We start from the raw sequence: 23,646 nt of genomic DNA on the forward strand, positions 1-23,646 counted from the left end.
TTACATCAAAACTGTAAACTGTAGGTGACGTTCTCCCACAATACATGTCAAAATCAGCCACCTAAATGTCTGGACTTCAAAACCTTAAGTTGCTTTTATGAAGTTAAATTGAAACTGAAAAGTAAAATTACTGTACTATTATTACTGGAAATGGTAAATGATTTGCAGTTGCAAGAAAATTACAAAATTCTATTTCAGCATTTTAAAATCGAATATTTTATTCAACAGTACCTTGCTATGCTTTGAAAACAGCCGTTTACCCACTTTAATCCAGATTCTTGAGAAACGTCTTGGCCAGGATGGGGTCCTCTTCCACAATTCTGCAAGTTTCTGAAACTTTTGCAGTCCCAGCCCATTCGTCTGAGCAGGATCATGGGGGTTGGTGGTGTGCGCAGGTACATGCTCTCTCAGCAAGGTCCCCTGGTTTCCAGCAGGACTGGGATCTCTGTGCTGACCTGGCCAGGGGAAAGGAGCCGATATGAATGATAAGACCAGAACAATAAGGCCCGTCTGGCCCGCTTGGTCATCAGTTGTTAATTGATCCAAGGATTCCATCCAGCTGTTTCCTGGTGGAAACCAGGGTGTCAGCCTGGATGACTTGTACCAGACTCCCACAACCCTTTGGGTAATGAAGAGTGCCCTGTTCTTGGTCATAAAAGCATTTCCACAGCAGCGGGTTCCACTAGTGTCCTCTGGTTCACGTTCCTCTGGAAGAAATCCTCTGGATGGACTTCGTCAAATGATTGCATCTGGTGCCCTTGTAGTCCCAGGCTCATGCCTCTCCAACCAACCATGCATCCTTCCGCTGAGCGAATCACTGGGTTGTTTCTAAAATTTTAGTCTATTTGCATTTAGACATTCTAACACGAAAACGATGGGGAGAAAACTGCAAGCTGATAAAGGTTCTTCAGTTGTAAGATCACTGAGATGAACCAAACATGTACCATTTACCTCTCAATTACACACATTTTTTAAAGACAGAAAACCCAGTGGACAATGATTTTTAAAGCTTGATACAGTAGCTCAGAATTTCTGCCTGCAGTGCACAAGTGTAGAGTGATATCTTCAGCTTGGAAAGAGCCTCGGGCCAATACAGTGCTTAATCACAACAATGAGGTCACACATAGCCAAGGTCATAGAGTTATTATTTATAGGTAGATAAGACCACTTTATTGGCCATACAGAATTTCTTGCATTAGGAATTTGTCTTTTCACATACCCCAGCTTGCTCTCCATGAGACACACAGACAGGGACAGAGCGCAGGGGTCAGCCATTTATACAGCGCCCCTGGAGCAGCTGGGGTTCAGGGCCTTGCTCAGGGGCCCAACGGAGTAGGATTCTTCTGCTGGCCGCGGGATACGAACCGGCAGCCTTCCAGCCACAGGCGCAGATCCTGAGCCACAGAGCCACTGCCCCGCCCCGCCCTGCACCGACTCCGTTAGTAACCAGTCATTTTAAAAAAAATAAAATTTTGTAACCCACTCCTGCACATGTGCCAAAGGCCAAAAGTGAGCCCATGCCAAAACTGAAACAGTATCCTCAAAGGGATTAGCACGCCTACAAACTGTTAATAACTTGAAGTGTCTGCTTCGGTCTAGACACAAGGCTCTCGCTGATCAAAGCACTGTCCAGACGTTCGAAAGAAAAAATTAAAAACGGCATGGTTATTGAGGTTTCTTTGGTCCTTGGGTGCAAGGGAGGGGTCTGTCATGCTGCTATAGATTAGTCACCCATTTGTGCGCCAGACTTTATTTAATATCTACAAAGATTAAGTTGCGTTTTGAAAATACTTACACATCACACACTTCACGAAAGCCTTCCTGCTTTATTTGCACCATTTTACAGCTTTGTAAAACCGGAGCCTCGCTTTAACTGGGATATGTTAATCTATAGCACAGCTTTTTCTCCAGTGCTAGATTTTTCCATGGCGGGATGCTTTGATGTTCTTAGCGTGTTCATTTGCTCAATAAACCAGGTGTTGGTGCTACAGCGTTTATGCTTGTCATGTCCAAACCATGATCTGCAAACTCAAAATGAACTATTCACCCTTATTAGTTTCCATTCAGAAACCTGTGTATTCCTGTAATTTCTGTAGCAGTGTATAAATCTTCTGTGGTGCTGTTTCCAAAACCTACCGTGTCACTGACTCAGCATATTGAATGTCAATTAGTAATGACATTCTGAAAATTCAGTTTGCAACATTGCATTTCATGTAACACTGAATTTTGGAAGGCAATTTAGATACAAATTAACCTCGAACAGAGTGGAATTCCCTGTGATATAGATCTTGTGATTGTGTTTTCTGTCTCTCTTTAGATAATTCTGTAATGTAACCACATCATCTGTAGGTATGTCTGCTAAAAATGTGACATAGGACATTTTATTTTCTCTCCTTTTTTGGGAGATCACTATCAAAATAGTTTAGTTTATTTCTATAGCATGAACACAGTATAATTATAATTATATAGTATAATCTTCTATTTGTGTATATAAAACAATCAGGGTTATAGAAACATGTAACGGATAAGTATAATTTTTCAAAAAAGAGAGAGACACATGGAAATAAAGTTAAAATCCTGTCAGATAATTCCATGAGACTTCTTTTTAACAAAGCTTTGATGCAGAAATGTGGTCGTTACACACCAATTTCACAGTGAATACTTCAGGTTTGCTTGACAATCTGGATTTGGTTTCATACAGTAAAACAATCCTTACCAGCAGAAGAAAAAGTAACACAACACCTGTGACAGTTTTCTCCCATAGCTTATACAATCAAATATATTAACATCTATCTTGTGCAGTGTAAAAATGTTTGTTCAGTGCACTCTTAGTAAAATGCAATTAAGTGTAACAATTATAGATGTCTGAGTGGGGATCTGTGCCAATGTGTGTTAGTTGTGAAGGGACAGGTAGAAGTTAATTTCACTCTGTGAAGTAGAAAAAAAAAGAAGCAAAAAAAGAAATTCTCCGGATGCTCACACCTGAAACATGTTTCCTGGCATGAAGTGTAACTGTTACCTTTCCCCATGACGACACTGCACTGTTTGCTTGGCAGGCATCAGGTTGGAATCATTGAGAATTTTGCTTCCATTAAGAGCCAGTTGAAAGCAATGTTTGTTGTTCTGGATGTCGGGAAAAAGGAGAGAAAAACTGCAACAAAGAAAAACAAGGTACTAATTGTCTTCTTAGGAAATAATTGAATAAGCTTTCCTCTACCCCCTAGGTGTCATTTGTGGCTCTGTGGGGAGGAGAGAAGGGTGGAGAATTAATCCACCTGGCTGCTTCTAATCTCCCAGATCAAAGGCCAGAGCCTGCTGAGCAGTCCGCATCTCCAGGCACCTCTATCATGGCCCAAATAATCCTCTTATAACTCTTTAGCAAATATTGACTTTATTACTGCTGCTGTTTGTCCAGTGAGATGCTTGGTGTGGAGCAAAAGGCCTAATTGATCACTCCTAAAGGCCAGTCACCAGCCACTTCATTTAAAACCTTCCAAAGAAGTGAGCCAAGCCGTAAAGACGACAGAACTTGAAACGTTTGTCTTTCAGGAATCTGAAGATTTTAAATGCTGGATGAATCCAGTCCTGCAGTCACTTTTAGGTTTCTTTCTATTCTTTCTATCACAAATATCCCATTAAGATTCAAAATATGTGGGATAGTTGTTCTAACAGGCCCAGTGCAATATTCTGTATTATATAAACATGTTTTTAAATACATCTACTGTGTGGCCAATGGGTTGGAAAACTCAAATTTACCCAATTCCCAACTACCATATACCTCATTTTGAATTTCTGTTGTCACACCCATCCCCTCTAAAAATAAAAGTCAGTGCATTGACTCACTGATCCCACCAGCAGAGATATATAGTTCTGAGCATACTCTCTGTCTTAAAAAAAATACAGTATAACTGCTTCTTAGGTGACACATTCCGTGAAGAATATTGATGATTTTCTGGTTCACATCCAAAAGAGTCAACAATAGAAATCATTTACGTGTGTTACCGTATTTCCCTCCTGACTAACTGCACATCCTGCCGCATTGCTTGGCTATTGTGTTTGCTTCAATTGTTGTTTTCAAGGCAACTAGTTATTCTAGTATAGGCAGCCCCTGAAAAGACCCTTTTCAAGGCTGTTCCCAGAAAGTGCTTCATCTGTCTTACACTGTGTTTGGCACTATCACACACCTCTCTGATAAAGAACGCTGTCTGGCTTTTGTTCATGATTTGCAACAATAAAAAAAGAATACATACTAAAGGATACTGAGCAAGCAAGAATTGAAATGACAGAAAAGGTCGACAATGCTAATAGACTCCCAAATCCTTGTGCGCATTCTCTCTTTGCTTTGTTTAGCTTCTTTTCTTGACAAGCACCTTTCCCTCACAAACAGAATGACTTTGAAGAACAGCGGGATTCAGACACAGTGACTGAGACGGAGCTGTGTGTGAATCATAGCCCAGCACAATCTTGTTTACCACCAGCTTTGCAATTTCTCAATCCTAAGAGGGGAGGAGCTGCATTTTCTCATTCACACAAAATAAGAACAACACATCCTGAAGCCCTGAGTAACCAGAGAAAGATGACCCCCTTAGAGAAATGTCTCATTAAAAGGTCTTTCATCCAGCATGAGACGAACTGCTGATGTTTGGAAGGATAAAGGGAAGGCAGAGACTTTTCTCAAATATTGCCCGAGTTACAATGATTTCCTTAGGAGTCAGTGCATAGGGTCTTTGAAATTCCGTGAAAAGAACTCGACCCTAACACTTTTCTGAAGAGCTGGCTCCCAGCCTTGTGCCTACTGACACAACTCTGGGATTTTAATGCTTTGTCCTATCATTTGAGCTTGCTTGTCCATTGTGGCTGTGACCTGTGTCCGCTGAAATGGTACACGTCTGACCTTTTCATAACAGGTTGGAACTGTGATCTGACAAAGAGCAGCATTACAGTAATGCCAGTCTTACCTGATTAGAGACAGAACATTCATGCGGTACAATGGGAGGATTAGAGGGAACAATTGAGCAGCCCGATACACAACAATACACAGTCACACACATATTGCCGGAACAAGCAGCTCGTTATGGTAAAGAGCCCATGTGAGACCAACATTCGTTATTTCTTTTCTTTTGGAGCATCCCTCCAGTTCACATACACCAACATTATAGAAGGCTGAAGTAGTTCAGGCGGGCGGCTGCGTCACCATGCAGAGGTTGCAATGGAAGGTAAAGGTTTATTCCCTGCTGAAAAGAGAAGAAAGGAAACGCAACGTTTCGGGTGTGCTCACACCCGAAGAAGGCTGCACAGCCGAAACGTTGTGTTTCCTTTCTTCTCTTTTCAGCAGGGAATAAACCTTTACTTTCCATGATATCAGGTTCTTTAGGATTCAGATGCTGTAGTTTAATGTCCAGCCATTTTGAAACAAGGTGTGACTTCATACAGAGTTTATGTATTTGACATCAAAGCACCACAAAGAGTATGTGTGTATTTGGATTTACCCAGATTGTCCAAGTATCACAGATTATAATAATGGAGTCTGACCTTGAGAATAAGGCAAAGCCTCACATATATATACTTATTTTAATACCATAATGTCCTAGAGGAAACAGAACCAATCTACTCTATTTAGGTGTTCCCATTTTGTATTAGAAAATAATTGTTATTACTTGTTTTAATGTGAATAATTCCAAAGCCCCTTGAAATAGAGTTAACTGTGAAAATCTTGTGTGCAAAATAAACAAATGTCTTGAATGATGGATTCGTGTTCAAAGCCATCTTCAGAATGTCCATATCATGCTTTCACTTCAGAGTTACGCCTTGCAGTGTGTTAAGACATTTCAGGTTGAGAGCCCATCCAGATATACTTTCAACTCACTGAAGTGAAGAAGTCAAAGCTGTCTTACCATTAAGCCCTAGAAGATGGGGCTCAGCTCAGGAGATCCCTGTATCGCCTTGTTGGGTGTGTGTCTGTACTGCTGTAAATCACAGTTCACAGTAAATCAATTTGAAATGCACAGTCAAGGCATAGGAAAATCCTAGTAAAAACACCCAAAGTTGAGAGATTTACAAAACTAGATATCAAGGTGCCCACATGGCTAAGGATTTCTCAAGCTTATGCAAGGAGCCCCCAGAGAGAGTGTCTGCAGCCTCAATCACAACAGGCGGCTCTGAATCCAGCATTGTTTTACATTTGGGCTCACCTATATCTTCCAAACTAAATGTAGGCCTTCAATATAAAGTAATTTGTCTTATTTACAAGCATCCAAGGAGCGATAGATTTAATATCTTTATTCCTTTTGCAGAAATGGCTTTATAAATTGCAAGACCCGCAGGTTGGTGGTTTTGAAAGACCACCTTAAACATTAAATTGGTCAGAAATAAATATGCTTTTTAACAAGCCCGTATCTTCATTTTCATTGAAAGTAAACCACTTTTCCTGCTGTAAAGTGACTTGTCTGGTTACCCCTGTCTGTATTTGCCTGTGAAAGGATCAAGCCTCCAAGCTGCAGAGACAATGTATCGACCGAGACCTCCTGCTGTTTGGTTTTCTAGTATTGATCCATAACAAATGTGGAAAGCATGGTGGCAGACACAAGGATGTGAGGAAATTCTCACTTGTTAGTTGTCTTCCTGGAAGAGATGCACACCACACCCAGTATAGGATGACAAACCTGCTGGATCGGTTCTTTTAGATGTGAGAGGAGAGAGGAGCGGTTGAGGAGAACAGCATGTTCATTGGACTTCATTAACACCATCACAAAGATTGATAAGTGACCCTGAGCCTTTTCCACCCATCCCTTTTCTAACTGCTTCAATCAATTCTGGGTCGCATGGGGACTGGAGCCTGTCCTGGCAAGGAACGGGCACAAGGCAGGGCACACCCTGGTTGGGACACCAGTCCATCCCGGACCACATGCAAAAACACACACCATTTTTCCTATTTTCCTATTTTCCTGATTTTTCCTAGAAGCCAATTAACCTGCCATCATGTCTTTGGACTGGCTTTCCTGTGTGAGCTACTGGTTTACCACATTTCCAGCCTATACTGTTCTCATGCAGGGTGTGCTGTTCATGAAATCAGGCTTTGTTTGGGTTCATCTGCAGTAAGCGCCCATGATTTGCCCTCTTCTCAACTCAAGTAACCAGTGTAACCTGTAATGTAGTGCCTCCCCTGTGGAAATGTCCTACTATTCATTTGCACTGGATTTTTACAACTTTTGTGTGTGGTGACCTTGTTCAATAATGTGCTACTTGTCACGTGGAAGGCAAAGGCTTTCTCCTTGCACAAGTTGCTGTTTACACAACATAAGAACGGTTATTAAATACGGTTGGTATCTGAAATTCCCTGAATGCATCTGGCTGGTCTCTGATGGAATTAGTGTAGATCGGTAGCTCCAGCCGGCCTTCCCTTGGAATCGTTTAAAATGCACAGGCAGCTGTTTCTTCAGAAATCAGTATCTACTCGCACTATACTGCATTGCCAAGGGAGGGGTCTAAAGGACTGAATGTAGGAGTGAATCCCTGGAAATGAGCTGTGTGGAAATGACTGTTACAGACAGCCTCAGTGCAGCATTATATTATAGGGATCAGGAAAGGGGAGCAACCACCCTTGTGTGAAAATTTACATTGCAGGTAGTAAAAATAGGCTCCTGATAAAAATAACCATGTATCCTCCCACTGCCGAACAATGGGGATCGTCAAGACACACAGGGCTCTGCAGAGACTGTGGCGTAAATGTGTCATCCTGCGCTTGTATTTCTTGACCTCCAACACTGGAGGAGCCTTGTGTTCCTGTTGTTCGCCGCTGTCCTGATCTTATCGTTCTGGGTGTTGGTGCTGCAAGGGTCTGCTGGGACAGACAGGACAGAGTCAAGAGAAAGGGAATACGAAGTCCTGCTGAGGGATATCCTGTCTTTCTGCAGCGCCAGGTTGCTGTGTAGCAGCTACAGTCAGTGTCTCTTCCCCAGGTGTGCGATTAATTACTGGAACTGCTGCAAAGAAGATCTTAAAGAACAGGACGGAAGATCACACACCTCCCAGTGAAAACAACAAAACACAAACATTCAACAAAGACAAATGCTGTTGACTTCCCGATCAAATGAGCAATGGTGTGCGTATTTACTGGAAGATCACATTATTGTCATTGACGACGCACGTTTAAAACTGAGCACAAGAGGCAATGTTTTAGACAGAGAGACTGTGGGAGCCAGGAGCAAGCTGCCCACTGCCATATTGTTAAAGACGATACCTCTCAGATCAATTGGCAGCTAGAAGCCAAATGAGCTTGATGTACAGAATAGTTTGTTAGCTTTCTTATGGTCTTGAGATATAAAGGTAAATAAGCAAATAAAAGGTTTTGTATACCAAGGCAGAACCTTCTCAATGTTAAGAATTGCGAGTTAAAAAGTGTTGTAAAGACCAGGGTCTGATCTGAAAATATTTTGCTTTGGTCCCGATCATTCCCTGAAAATTCTGAAGAACATTTCTTGTTGTTTGGCAACAGTCATGATTTCTCTTGCCTTCTTGCCACCGAAACAGGAGAGAAGAGGTTCTTGTACAAGTGCATGTTGTGTGCAGAGAGGATGTGCTTTCTAAAATCTCATTCTAAAACAGATCACCCGCTCTGCACATAAAGCCTCTCTTCACCGGATCTTCCATTCTCACTGCTGTGCTGGACGTCTCTCAGAACACTCCACGGCTCTTGTTATCGACCTCAATGAAGCTCCTGTCATTGCTCAGCTCAACTTCAGAATGCCAGTTCAACTGAACACATATACTGTGCCCATTGCCGATAGACAATCAATCTGTGTCAGTCTGTCTGCCTGCGTTTGTCAAAGGCCCATCAACAAATCTGTGCTGAGAACGTTTTAATTTCTTTCTGTCCATGAATTGTAGATATGAATTTGGAACTTACGTTATTATAGTGCAAAAAAAATAACAACAGACCTGATTTCTCCAGGAGGTTTCCATCTCATTTCTACAAATGTTTAAAACAAAGACCTTGTTTTCATTTCCTTCCTGTTGGTTTGAATGCCTATGGGAGAGGGAGTGTGCATATCGAAAAGAGCTGCGCATCACACCAGTATGCAAAGACTTTGTATTGTACATCACCCTCGTATCTGTCTCTTTGATAGAAGGTTTTGGAATAATTATCAGTAAAAAGCCAGTTTGCCAATAGTTCTTTTGGCTAAACAATAATTGCTACTGCATCTTTAATAGCATTATATATCATGGTGAAATTACACGTAATGCACCTAAAATTTTTCTACATTGAACTATAAATAAAAAGGCTATAATTTTGTTAAAACCTAAACTAAGTTCTTTTAAATACATTATAACATATTGCAAATGATTCTTTGAATGCAAATCCTTTGTTTTAACTCCAATGAAGACATCACCACTTGTTTTTTTCTTCCAGGGAGAACACAGCTGTGCAATATGAAAAGGGTAATGCGGTCAGTTCACTTGGGACAATAGGAAAATTTGGAAGGTCTCCTTTGTACATTTGCAAGTGTATGGATTATAACGTGTTGGATCAGTAATGGACAGAGAGGGTCTGATTTCTTTAGATTAAGATCTGTTTTATTAGTATAAATACAAACTAGATCTGCAGATACTTTGTTCAGTTTTCAAAGGCCTACTGATCCAAGTGAAATGTAGATCGCTTGTTTGTCCATGAAAATGCCCTTTTACTCTATGCCTGGCAATGTCACATTCTTTTGTCACCACAACTGTTTATTGAACTCGGCACATTTCCACAGCAGGGTTATATGTTTTTGGAGGGTTTCTAGGTCTATTTAAAGCAACAGTACCTGAACAGCTAGTAGGAAATGGATCCAATTAAGCCTCCCTATAGGGAGCTGATCTATATCAGTGGGGCTCAGAATTAAAACCCCCTGACAAACCAGTCTTCCAGGACGAGGTTACCCCATACACACCAGCACATTCATTTCAGGCCACACGCTATAAAAACACAGAGCAAACAGCAGAGAATAGGCACTGGGCCTAGAACTGATGCAGCTCTCGTGGATTAGTCTAGCAAGCTTCAAACCATACCTTCCCTCTTGGCCAGTTCTGTGCCACAGCTGACAAGTGACACAGCCCAGTTCTGAACCAGCAACCTCTGCACCACAGGGCCTAGCCTGTTCTCTGAGCAGATAGCCTCCCAAGAGTTCCTGAAACTCCATTTTGAACATATTTTATCTAAAGCCTTTGTTGTCCAGTCATGTCTAATTGCAGATTATACCAGAAAGGCAATGGTGTTACTATCATTCACGCCTAAACTGAAGTTTAAGCCTGAATTTTATTCAATTAGTTCTCTGCTGTGGTTCAGAATCCATCTGCATGAACAATGATACATACTGTCTGGATAACATTTTGTATACAAGGCAGGTAAAATGTTCCAATTGCGGGAGTTTAATTCTACAAATTGTTCGTCCTATCCACTCGTTCTAAATATGTCGCTGTTCTGCAACAAATGTAATAAGGCAGAGAGGAAGTCAACAGAAAAATGCATCACTAGAACTGACGGCCTGGATACTGTCCAGAGGAATGATGAAACCACCCCACACTGGCAGGACACATCGTCCCAACACACGCAGCAACACACTGAATAAGGCCTTTGGGAGAAGGACAGCAGAGAAGAGACGTTTCAAAGATGAATGGCAAGACATAAATCCCCTCCCTCCCTCCCCTGCGCCTCCCAGACTCCTACACACTTTTCCTCCACTTCTGGGTGCAGCAGTTAAATCTAGCGCCTCACCCCTCACCCCCTTCCTGACAGGTGCCCGCCATGAAAAGGCCTCCAGTGCAGAGATGGCGAGCTGTCAAGGCTGTAGAATAGAGGGAAGAGAGAGGGAGAAAAGAAGTTGGGGTGGGGGGGAGGAGGGCAGTTGATGGATAGAAAGGGATAAACTGTGCAGCTGCTCCTCGGCAGCACGCGCCGAAAATCAACAGGACGTTTTCTGTGAAGGCAGGCCTAGTGAGAGCCTGGGTTCCCCCCCCAGCCTTGCTCTCACGTTCTCAGTCCCTTCGCAGCCCTGTGTTCACTTTGAATCAAAGGCGCAGTTGTGGTCTGCAGCAGACTGGAGCTGCCGGGACTCCCAGCGGGAGACGGCGCCGCCTGCTGGTCAGAGCCCGGAATTGCAGCCCCAGAAAGCCTCAAGCCCAGGCGGCGTGGGAGCCAGGACAGGCCGGCAGGCTTAGCCGCACCCAGGGGGCAGACATTATGAGCCACGCCTCCGATTAAATGACCGGAGTCGGTGAGTAAAGGCGAACTTCACACCGCGTCGCGCAGCTCACCTACAGTGTAACCCAGGCGTCAACAATGACGTGTCTGACAACGGGCGGTTCAAGAACCTTATTATCCGTTTCACAGACAGCCTTGTAAGTTTAAAAAACATTGTAAATATCCGGCTTGGGCGTCCAATTTTGGATGATAGATGTTCCGTGAGAAATTCTCTAATCTTCGATCATATGTCAATTTCACCTGGTTCGGCATCAACACAGAAACCCTACAGATTCAATATCTCTGTCATTCTGTGTCATACCTACACAATCAAAGTTAAACTGCTCATTGCAAGCATCACACTCCACCTTTTTTTGGCTGTTAGGAGATTTATGGATGCAGTTTACACCTTTTCAAAACATTGCCAGTCAACCACTCTGTGCCTAAGAACCATTTTTTTTATTGTACGCTTACTCCGTGTCACAACTATGGTTTTGGCCACAATAGTATGATCTTCAGTGTCGGTATTACTTTGGTTGGGATCACGGTTGTTGTTGACACTTTTCCCTGTTCATCACTGCGCGGTCCCAGTCTGGGAACAGCAAGTGGTTCTATAAAGCAACTTTAGCAGAGACACTTATCTGAGAAAACCATGGTGATGTCCTATTAGCTGAGGATCTGTAGAATAGATTTGAAATAGTTTTGAAGTGGCACAGATTTTTGTGTGGCTGAGAGGGGAGTTAGACCACTCCCTGCACCATCACTGCACGGTCCCAGTCTGGGAATGGGAGGTGCTCTATAAACCCCAGCAGCTTTAGCAAAGACACTTATCTGACAAAAACAAGGTGATTTTCTATTAGCTGAGGGTCTGTGCAATAGATTCCACCCACCTTTGGAGAGGCACAAATTTTCCCCATCCAATTGTGCACTGCAGTTTTCTAGAGGTGATCCACCCAGACCAACAATATTAATAAATACTTGAAACGGAATGAAGAAGGGTGATTTGCTGTTGGCTGACTGTCTTAACATTTTATGTCTCACCATTGGTGGTGCAAAAAAACGTTTTTGTCCCTGGTTATAGTTTAAAATAACGTTTGAATTTAAATATAATAAAGGATTTGATTTAATAACAAATTACAGATACAGCTCCTTTAAAAGCTTGCATCTTTAAACCCTTTTCACTGAACAGAAAAAAAAAACATGTATATGAAAAAATATAGCAATGACAATTTTTACAGTAGTATAAATGGAAGAAAGGTGCTGTAAAATTAATAAAAAAATTATAATCTTAGATTTGTCAAGCGTGGAGATTAGTGGAGGCGATTTAAAATGAAAAAAGGACCCTCTCAAATTTTAGCTGAATTTTCAAGGAATTACAGTTAACCATGAAGAAATAACAAAGCAGGTGTTTCAGCTGCTTGTCACTTCGGCTAATGTTGCTATACTCCTCATATGTTACTGTGGTAGCTGAAAGTCTTTTACTTTGATTGAAATTCGGTTATTTGCATACACTTCCGGATCATTCGTGATGCTTAGTGTAGCATTTCCGGGTTACGGACGAAGCGCCGAGAGACAGAAGAGGGTGAATCGTACTTGATCTCTGACCTGATTTATCTGTCAGCTTCGCTCATACACCGGTGTTGCAGTACAGTGCAGGCACTGCTGCCGTCCAGCCTGGTGAGTTGCCCTTTAACCCTCTTTTTGCTGTGTTTGGGGCAGTGGGGTGGGAAATAGGGGATTGTGAGTTTCCTGAAATCAGATCTGACAGCCTCTGTAAACATCAAGACATCACGCACCGGCATTTGCGGAAACTCCGGGAAGCAAGCAAAAGTTGTCTGCGCTGATAGCAGTAAAACGCCGGAAAGAAAGACTCCAAGGAAAAACAGGCTGTTTTTCTCTTTAAATTGCATTTGAGATCCGGGGGAGAAAATGTCTGGGTTTGATCGATTTTATTTTCTAGGTCATTAAAAATGATTGTACAACAACAGGGCATCACTCACTTTCGGTGCCTAGGGCGGCGGGTATAAAGCCTATTTGAAAACTAGTTAAATATGGAAAACTTAAATAAAGATAACTAGTCTAGTATAGGACCTGTCTCCTACAACGAGATTGCATAAGGGCGGCAATTGGTGTAATTTTGGCCTCAGCTTTGTGCAGGTATTATACAACGAAAATATATTTTTGAAGAGTATTTTATATCATCGATTTTCGTTGAGATAACGATTATACGCGTTGCTGTCTTCGTTCGTTAATTACTTTTATTGCATTAAGAAAATTGCATTGCTGACACGATTCCAGGGTGCTGCCACTATCCAGAGATTAAACCCTTAAACCGAATTTACAAATACAAGTACAACCAGAGGATCAAAAACAGGTACAATAGAAAAAAACCCAAACAGAAAAAAAACATTTAACCGCCAGAGGTCATGAAGTCAATCATGTGATCAAATTGTATTTTTTACATCTATCATATGTTCTTGCTTTATTATCTCTCACATTTTGTATAGAATTGAAATAGTGTTTCAGCTCCACCTCAAAAGTACTAAAAAGGGGATTATAAGACCATTTATATGTTTGGATGTGAAATTTACCCAGAATGACTAATAAATTGACTATAAATAAATGCTCTTTTTCCACATTTTCTGCTAAACAGTAAAATAAAATATCAAAATCCTTAAATCTGAAAAACACCTTTAACTGCCTGCAAACAAAACTCTGCAAGTCTGTCCAAAACAACTTCACAAACACACACCTTAATAACACAAATAAGTGCACAAAAGATTCCCTTTCAGCCCAACAAAAAACACACAGATCATCCTGCTCAGGTTTAAATTTAGAGAGCACTAATTTAACTGGATAAAACTTATGAACCATTTTAAACGATATCTCTAACTTTATTTGTAATACCTATCAAATAAATATCCCAATATCTATCAGGAGTTGTCCAAACTAACGTCCAGTTTATATTTTCAAATATTGCATTCCAAAAATATATACCAGAAGGGATAAGATGGGGTTTACAAAGATTCCTTATATGAGTATTGTTACATTTCTTGTCCTCTCTTCCTGTAAATCTGAGACATCTAGCGAGCAAGGCATGACTTCAGGCTGTCCTGTGACGCAGTAATGCTCTAGGTATTGCCCTACTTATAGTACACTGTACGCTCAACATTTAAGCTTCCCATGTGTTACTTAACCCATAACCTGGTGTTTTTGCTCTGAATTTTAGTTTTGATTCAATTCAGTTTATTTATCTGAGGACAAAGCTTGCCACTTGTGAAACTACAGTTCGCTGTGACATTAACAAGCTGTGCCCCCTGTTTCCAGGCCAGGAGGGATGTGGGCGGAACCCAGGGGAATTCACGTGGACCAGTCGGAGCTGCTGTGCAAAGATGGCTGCGGTTACTACGGCAACCCCGCGTGGCAGGGCTGCTGCTCCAAGTGCTGGCGAGAGAGGTCTCGCAGGGCGCAGGCCTGCAGGCAGGACAGCAGGTAGGGCCCATGGTGGACCGCGCTGTCCAAGCACACGTCCAGGGGCCGTGTCCCCGAGCCCTGCGTCGCACGTCTCAAAAAGAGTCGTTTTCAGGAAGCTTTCAGTGGTGGATCACCTCCCTTCTTGCATGTTTCTGTGTTCTTGTGAAAACATTCTAAAGCTCGTGATAAAAAAAATGCTGCTTTTCCTCAGCTGCAATGCTGTTGACCACCTGCAGCTGCTCCCAAATTCTTGGCACGATATGTGCACACGATGTGGACTAACTGGATTGTGCAGATGGTATTTGGTGGGATCTGTTCATTCTTCAGGGCTTGGCGGTTGTTTTGAATGTACAAATGTTGGTTAAATACCGAGCTTAAGTGTTTCCTATGGAATTGCATCTCACATTCACTTAAAAAAAAAGAAAAATAGGTCAATCGCAGTGAACTTGTAGATTTGTTACAGAGCTGCGTACTAAGTTGAGTATTACTGGTATGGAACAGTCTCAGCACCATCCCCAGCTGCACACTCAAGTGCAACAAAAAAACCTGTGGAACAAGGTTGGAGACCAGCTGATCCTGTTCTCAGTACAGCGTGAAGAAATAGAGAATAGTTGAATTATTCAGTCCAGTGAACTATTATGTGGGTCATCGTTAAGATATATTTATTACGGTCTCTCACATATATAGATGGACGGTGTTGGATATTTGATATGATCCCTGCTCCCCTCTAGGTTTTTAGTAAAGAAATGTACACGTTTGTACGCTGAAATCCTCCAGATGAGAGCATGCAGCTACCTTTGCAATTTTTTATCACTTTCATGGAGCCATGAAGCCAGAACAGCAGCTCTGGGTTTAAATGTGATCATGTACTTTGTCACACTGACTTACATTTTCATTTCTAAATGATATGGAAACACCTAAGGCGCAGGAGAGAACACAGGGATTTTTTTTTTGTGATAAGCTACATTTATGTGTAAGCAGTTCCTACTTGTCCTCTCCTAATTTTCCGCCTGTGTTGACCCTACTTACCCCCAGAACAAGATTTCTGTGTGTTGTCCTTTTCAGGTGTTTTTAAAGCACGTCTGTTAGCTTGGATATGTTTTGACTGTACGTTTGGACAGCAGGGTGGTGCTGTGGTCAGCAGTGCTGCCTGGCAGAGCTGGGGCCCTGGTTCGGTTCAAGGAGAGCTTCTATGTGGAGTTTGCCCTGCCTGCATTCTTGTGGGTTTCCTCCAGCTGCTCCGGTTTCCCCCCGCAGTCCAAAGACCTGCTGCTGGGACAAGCTGCTAGGCTTCTGGGGAAACGGGCCCTGGTGTGAGCGCGTGTTTGTGTCTGTGTGAGGGACTGGCGACCTGACTTGCATTTGTTCTTGTCAGGATGGGCTCCGGCTCCCCTCAACCCTGCATTGGAGAAAGATGACATCATTCTGTATCCCTCCAGTGCCGTGTTCTTATAAGGAGTGTATTTATCTCTTGTGCATTAGAGAGATTGGGGTTCACGTGTGCACTAATTGATTGTGTGTACATGTGAGCTTCAGTGCGCAGCCTGTGTACATTTGAAGAAAGCATGTGCTTTTGGTACAAGGTGACAAGTGAAAAGAGACCATTGGGCTCATCATTTGTTTAGTTGCTAGTACAGCATTGAACATCATCTCATTCAGCCCTTTTTAAAAAGATCCCAGGGAATCTGTTTCATGTATATGGCTAGGTTCTCTGTTCCAAATACCTTCCACCCTTTCTTCTTGTTCTCCGATACTTATTTTGCTGGTTTGGTTTGCCCTGAATTAATTTCCTGCCTAGATTTTGCCAGTACTTTACAGCAATGAATGTGCATCTATTCCCCTTGTCGTCTTCTGTTTTAAAAAGATTCTCGTTTGTTTAGGATGCACTCGTTCCTTTCTGACTTCCCGTGGCTGGTGTGCCCTGGGGTGTGTAGATCTTCGCTCTGCGATGGCTAAGCCTGTGTGGTGTTGCTGTTTTGTGTCCGCAGCCCTAGCCCCGGTGTGGAAGGGGGCTCAGCCATCACCTTCTCCAAGTTCGAGGAGAAGAAGAGCACAGAAAAGGGGCGACGAGTCAACACCATGAAGAGGCTTTTCTGGGGCCCTTCTTCCTCTCTGAAGAAACCCAACGGTGAGATGGTCCTCTACATAGCTCAAAACACAAAGGCATCATCTTCTCAAAATGAGCCACAGGCTTTTAAATTCACCCATCACCTGACTAGTAAACTAAGGACAGTGGTTGTTTCACAGATTTCCTGTGAACTCTAGTTTGGCTCTGAAGTGGGTGTCAGTTGTGCTGTGTTGTTTTTATCAATGGGCGGCTCTCTGAGCCTGGGCTTTACCAGTCAAGCTCCTTCATCCCCTTGCAGGGTTTTCGGTTTTACTAATATCTGTCTCCTCTCTGTCCCCAGAGCCCACAGAGAGCCAGTCTGCTGCCCTAAAGGCGTTTCAGAGCCTCCAGCCCGGAGACTTTACTAATTTCCTCAAGCTGCTGCGCAAGCCGTTCTCCCAGAGCCTGCAGTCGCGCTGCACGGCCTTCGTCAACACCATGGAGGCCTACCATGTAATAGCCCCTCTCACTGACTACCTGTCTCTGTCCACGTCTCTGCCAGTCTCCCATCTGTATTTCTGCTCCCAGACTGCCTGTCACTCACAGCCTGTCTCCTGCCACCTCTCACCCTCCCCACTCTCTCCTTCCTCCTCTAGCCCACTGTGCCCCAGGTCTGCTAACGCTTTGTCCAGTGCCCTCTCACACTGCTTCTCTGAGAAGGTGAGGCAGCAGACCTCTTTCTAGTGTCGCTGAGATGAAGAGCTTAGAACCTGGAAGAACTTGGCATTGGCTGATCCCCTGTCTGTCTCTTTGTAGGATCTGCCGGTACAGAAACAGTCGGATCTGGTGCAGGATTTTTATCAGAGTATCGCCGGACACTTCAGCAGTGAGTAAAAAGCAGTTGGAGGTGTATAATACAACTTGTGTATCTTATGGTTGGCCCCTATTATTTAACTAAAGAACAAATGAATGGTCTCATGTGCTGTGTGTCTGACGGGACTGAATGGCCTTATGTATAAACTGTCTTGTTTGGTTGATTGTCAGTAGTGTATTGACGCAAGGGCCATTTTTTGCAGGAAATTGGCCTGGATGTGTTTGATCCAGACCTTTGCTGAAACAGTTTGTTACACAGTTTTCGGTATAGTGGAGATCTGGGATTTGTTCTGGTCAAGAAAGGGATAGAAGTCTTTTTCGTGCTGTTCTAGTCTGCCGTGTTGCCTGTACCCATAGAGAGAGACTGACCGACTGAACCCAAAGGTTCTGTGGAGCACAGAACCGATACGTGTGAGAGGAATGCCTGTTGCTCGCCTGAAAGAGCGCTTGGCCGTGGCTTGGTTGTGCACATGCAGTGAGCTGGAGGAAGGGTGTGGGATTCCCTCAGGCTCGAGCTGCTGCCCCCCCTCTGTCCTGCAGGCCTCTCCGAGGAGCAGACGGTGCAGATGATGGAGCACATTGAAAAGCTGATCATGACGCGTCTGCACAAGTGGGTGTTCTGCCACGACAGCTCTGACGATGAGCAGAAAGACCTGGCCCTGCAGAGGAGGATCCGGTGAGACTTGGACCACAGACCTGGAAGCCCGCTGAGTACAGCTCAGTAACAGTCATCCTTTTATAGGCTGTTGTTCAGAACAGGTTCTGAAAATCCCAGAATACATCACCAAGTGGACAGCAAATCCTCTGGAGGAAATTTACATAAATAGGCTGAAATTATTCTCAAAATCTCATTCAGGCTTACAGGGTGAAGAAGGAATGATATCATTCCTTAGGCCATGTGGGTTAAAACAAAATTTGTATCTCAGATTGCATACCTGCTAAACCACTGAAGGTTAGGCCCAGAGTCCAGAAAATCACCACATGAGTTTTTCTAATGAGGTGGACTATAATTGGACAGAGGTCTTTCTTTCTGTATTAGGTTTAGGAATGTCTGAAGCAGCCTTTTACTATTACATCTACACTGCCTAACTAGTTACTAAGCTGATCTTTGCCACTGCTATTTCCACAGATCTCTCAGCTGGGTGACCCCTCAGATGCTTCGTGTTCCCATTAAAGAGGAGAGGTTAGAGGTCAACAGTGACCCCCTCCTGCCTGCAATCACAGGTGAGTTACCTTTTAATTTCTCACTGATTAATAACAGAATATGGCTCTGTTGTTGTGCTCTGAAATGTACGTAGATGCTATGCCTTATGCTGTTCTGTCCTCACCATCTCCGTTCGATATCGTAGGCTTTTTTAATTATTTCATTCAGCTGGTACGTTCCATTGTGCTATTTTCAATTTATTTTTGAAGAACAACAGGGTAAAGTGCACACAAAACCAGACAGCTTTGTATAATAGTCCTTGATAGACGACCACGTAAAGGCCTGCACATTCATGGAACCCAGTGACGCCAGTGGCTCTCTACCAGTGTCAGACAGGATCAGGGCATCATGTCTGGCCAGGCAACTGAGCATGACTTTTCATTGAGCACATAAGTGATCTGTGCTCAAGAGTCCTGATTAAACTCACTTCCTGGAATGCCTTCAAATGTATATGCCTTGAATGTGTAAAGTCCTGAACACTAGGATCACCTGTCTTGTCAACACTTTGAGTAGCTGTCACTGTCCTACACGGGGCTGTAGCTAATTAGCCACTCTTATATTCTACCAATGGTCAGCATTGCTGTGTCACAATGCTGGGGCCCTGGGTTCAATTACAGGCCTGGGGTGCTGTCTGTGTGGAGTTTGCATGCTCTGCCCATGCTCTCTTGGGTTTCCTCTGGGTGCTCCAGTTTCCTTCCACAGTCCAAAGACATACTGGCAGGTTAACAGGCTTCTGGGAATGCTGGCCCAGTTGTGAGTATGTGCATGTCCGGTCCAGGATGTATCTTGCCCTGTGCCTGTTCCTTGCTGGAATAGACTCCCCCTGTGACTCTGAATTGGAAGCAGCGATTAGAACATTAGTGGATGAAGAGATATTCTGAAAGTTCCCGAACCTCAGTGGCCGTACGATGAAGGCGTTTCGCCCCCTGCTCTCGGCAGCGATAATCGAGATGGACGCCCGGCGAGCGCCGCAGGACAAGCTGGCCTGCGTCTCCAAGTGTAGCCAGAGTGTCTTCCGGGTGCTGGCCTCCTCCAGCTCGGAGCCGGCGAGCGCCGACGACTTCCTGTCCGGCATGATCCTGGTGGTGCTGAAGGCCAACCCGCCCCGGCTGCACTCCAACACGCAGTACATCACCCGCTTCGGCCTGCCGCACAGCCTCATGGCCGGGGAGTCCGGCTACTGCTTCACCAACCTGGTGAGTCCGGCTAAGGGACCGCGGGCCTCTGCGCCAGAGCCTCCCCAGAGCCTCCCCAGACTGGCGCACGCCTGTTACTCCTTTGCCGAGACCTTCAGGAATCTCTTTCTAACGGGGCGTGGCGTGGCTCTGAGGGTCTGTATGGGTGGGGCTTCACTGGTGACGATGACGATGACGAACAGCTGAGTTTCTTTTACACCGAGCAGGGCTGATGCAAATAAGCCCCGGTTACTTAATCAAGCATTCACACAGACCGCCTTAGTTATGCCTTTTAGTTGAATTGATTGAACTAGGGGGGACTTTTTCACACAGGGACACTGGAAGTTGGATGACTGTTCCTGAAATTAATTAAACAAGTACCAAATGTTGGTGTTATTTGTTCACTCAGACTGTCTGTATACATCATTAGGACCCACATGAAGCACTGTCAATATTCCGTAGGAAGAAAATGCAGGAAGGGGTGAATGTTTTTCACGAGACTGTATATGCAACAATAAAAATGAATGAACCACATGTGTACTGTAAGCAAGTCCTGTAAAAATTAACCATTTGACGTTCCTTCTATCATCTTGTGTATCATGTCTGTCGCGTCCCGTCTGTTCACCCAGAAACTGTTTAAAACTGAAGCCAGGTCTCCGCTCTCCCGGCAGTGCTGCGCTGTGGCCTTCATCGAGAAGCTGGACGGCCCGGCCCTGAACCTGAGCGCCGAGGAGTTCGAGGGGTACATGCAGGGCCAGCGCGTGGCCCCGCGGGAGGCGGAGACGGATTGCGAGGGGCTTCGGAGGGCCAGGAAGAACCGGCAACTCCTGGCGGAGGTGGCGAGCCGGCAGGAGCAGCTGGCGGAGGGGGCGCAGGCCCTGCAGGCAGACCTGGCGCGGTGGGTGCAGGCGGTGCAGACGCAGGTGGAGGAAATCCAGGGCAAGGCCCCCCTGAACTTCACATGCACAGAGCCCCCGAGTCAGAGCTAGCTTCAGGGGCTTGCCTGCCGGGGCGTCTGACGTTCGGGGAACAGCCGTCGCTTCTGGAACTTCAGCCCCAGGTATTACTTTGGTAAAATGGGTTTACAAATTACTGGGCTGAAGTTCAAGGCTTTGGTGTTTGAGACCTTATTGCAACAGTTCTGTGGAAAACAGGAAACCAAGTAACACGGTTTGGTTTCTGCCTTCTGACTCAAGTGTTAGGTTTTGGCGACCAGCCCTTCAGCTGGGACTTTTGCAAACAGCAGTGTTTTATCTTCAGTCCATTGCCAAGAACACGGCTGTAGCAGGGTGCAGGGTAACTCAATAGGTTTTCCTCGTGAAGGGCCGGCGCAGGGGGATGCTTCTCTGTGGTGGATCGGGCAGGCCTGAGGGGTCCTGCTACTCTAGGGTAGCACTGTTCAGTAAACTCAGAGAGGTCTCATTGACAAATTTGTTTTCTCAGAGGCTGCATTTACTGCACGTTGAACATGTTTTAATTAGGAAAGTGTCAGCTGTGAGGTACCAGTGGTTCATTCTACAGTTGTACCTGCCTGCTTGCTTTCTCTGTGACACACCAATAAAGATGAGTCTTTTGTTTTCTACTTAGTTATGAATATTTAAGTGCTGGAAGTCTTAAGCAATACTTAAGAGTGGTTACTTCTCAGGTACCTACATCTTTGCACCTTTTTTCATTTTTCCCTTAATTATTGTCAGTTGAATCCTACGTGATCTTAGCCGCATATTTATTGTTTTTGTTTGTCGACTGTGAAGCACAGAAGTCTTTTGGCTGCTTAACCTAAACTGGCCTTTAAATAATCAGAATTGCTTCATTCCCAGGGCAGAGGGGAAGTAAAACATGAGCTGTAAAAGCAGAGTTGCTTTGTAAACCCAGGTAATTGTACTGGTGCAACAATTTCTAGATCTTTTGGAGTTATAGAGACAAGGGGAGTGGGTATAGAAAAAAACCCCTCTTTCAGCAGCAGTCTGATACGTGTAGTGAAGTGCCATATTTATATAACGCAGAGCTTTAAAGTGCAGTATTCAAGAACTGTTATTTGATTGTAACCCAAAATAACCAATGCTTCCCTCTTGTGGTGGAATGCAAGTATTACAGCACTCAAGTAAAACTAAGAGACAGGTCTGTAATTTAAGGAACAGCTAATCAATTCTGCTAGTCTCATTTCAGCAGCCTCTTTCTTGTACTTTTTAAAATGCATCAGGGTGCTCAATAGAAGAACATGTCTAAATTATGTAGTTTGTAGTGGAGTAGAGAAAGTTTTAAACTTCTGATTTTTTTTTGTCTTTCCTCAAGCGCCTTTGCGTATAAATAATGAAGTCAGGACCTTCCACCTCGGTGCCTTTTCTTATGAAGCTGGTATTGGTATTAGACTGTGATGTCCTGTTAAAGTCTGTCTCTGAGTGTTAGCTCTGTGCTATGGGTGTTCCTTAACTTTATCCCACGTGTGTATTCAAGTTATGTAACTTAACAGGCCCGACCGTGGGTGGGAAAATGATTATTTAATAATTTGGTAAGCGATCAGAGGACAATCGCCTACCCCACCTATGGGTCCCAGACTCTGGGGTCTCAAGAGCCTCTGGAATAAATGTAATGTTCTCGTGAAAACAGCCACTATCTCAACCCAAATTCATGACGATAGAGTGCTTGGCAGCACTGCCTGAAAACATACAGTAACTTCAGGTAGCTGGGACTCTAGCAACTATGAAATCTAGAAAGAAAAGCAGTGCATCACAACCCTTGTAACCATAGTGGTACAAGAACAAATAACTATTAACCAACTACTTGTATTTTGGAACAAGTTACAGTGTAAGCGTACTAGTGCTTTCTGAATTAATCTCCAGCTGCCGCAGGATGTTGTGTGCAGTTTCAGCAGGGCTAAAAAAGGAGGAGGTATACGGAAGATACTCGTGCAACTTTCTGGGGGGGTGGGGGGTGGGTGAAGTGGGTTCACAATGATTGTGTTCAGTAAACAAAGCCACTAGCACAAGTCCTTGTGTTGTGTACAAGCAGTCTGTGTAGTGCTTGTGATGTTTACTGGTGACATGAAGTTTTGAATAAAGCACATGAAGAACCGATATGAATATGCATTAACAATAAATTCTTATTCTCTCGTGCCGTGTCTTTTGGAATTGTCACCCTATACTTTAAAATGCTTGAATCAAATAATAGAAATACCTGTGCCTCTGAACTTTTTTTCATGCACATTTGAACTGTTTCACCATATTTAGTTTATGCTGTTAAATGTTTTTTTTGTTTTCATCCCTTTAATAATCATTCTAAATTGAGTTATGTTCTCAACTTGTTTCAGTACATTCCATGTCTTGAACATGTTTGCACATGGATAGAAGCTCCTTTCTGTTCCTTCTACAGTAGTTTTACATGTGCATTTCATATCCAGAAACAGAATTACTGAAAATGTAAAGACTACTGTGCGCAGGACACATGCCCTATGATTTTGTTTTCAGAGCTGTAATTAAGATTTGTAAGCTGCATAATCACTTGTAAAATAGAAACAGGTTCCTGCCAACCCTGAAGCTATCTAAAATACCTCTGGTGCTCTGGCAGTCACCTTTCCTTTCTCATAAAAACTAAAGCCTATTTTTATCCAATAAAATATCTTCTCAAAATGTACAGAGTTGTCTTTTTAAGGAAAATC

General features: G+C 43.7%; 1 protein-coding gene across 2 annotated transcripts; it reads left to right on the top strand.

Annotated features, from left to right (window-relative positions):
* Window positions 1-11,151: 11,151 nt before the first annotated feature.
* Window positions 11,152-23,621, top strand: LOC102685971 (rab5 GDP/GTP exchange factor-like). 2 transcript variants are annotated; one of them, XM_015366267.2, is made up of 9 exons: window positions 11,152-11,252; window positions 14,546-14,710; window positions 16,681-16,820; window positions 17,101-17,252; window positions 17,556-17,625; window positions 18,153-18,288; window positions 18,742-18,836; window positions 19,756-20,012; window positions 20,663-23,621. In XM_015366267.2, exons 2-9 carry the CDS (start codon window positions 14,556-14,558, stop codon window positions 20,978-20,980), a joined length of 1,323 nt encoding a protein of 440 aa, XP_015221753.2. In that variant the 5' UTR covers window positions 11,152-11,252; window positions 14,546-14,555; the 3' UTR covers window positions 20,981-23,621. The 2 variants fall into 2 exon arrangements, with proteins under 2 accessions (XP_015221753.2, XP_015221752.2); XM_015366266.2 differs by lacking the exon at window positions 11,152-11,252 and adding an exon at window positions 12,765-12,895.
* Window positions 23,622-23,646: the final 25 nt, after the last annotated feature.

Source organism: Lepisosteus oculatus, chromosome 22 (assembly GCF_040954835.1).
Source record: "Lepisosteus oculatus isolate fLepOcu1 chromosome 22, fLepOcu1.hap2, whole genome shotgun sequence".
Taxonomy (NCBI): domain Eukaryota; kingdom Metazoa; phylum Chordata; class Actinopteri; order Semionotiformes; family Lepisosteidae; genus Lepisosteus; species Lepisosteus oculatus.

Bases quoted from the DNA above. Each gene is read 5' to 3' on its own strand.
- LOC102685971 (XM_015366267.2), top strand. From the start codon at position 14,556: ATGTGGGCGGAACCCAGGGGAATTCACGTGGACCAGTCGGAGCTGCTG. The intron at 18,837-19,755 runs GTGAGTTACCTT...TGCTCTCGGCAG, and splicing joins CCTCCTGCCTGCAATCACAG to CGATAATCGAGATGGACGCC. The intron at 20,013-20,662 runs GTGAGTCCGGCT...CTCTCCCGGCAG, and splicing joins GCTACTGCTTCACCAACCTG to TGCTGCGCTGTGGCCTTCAT.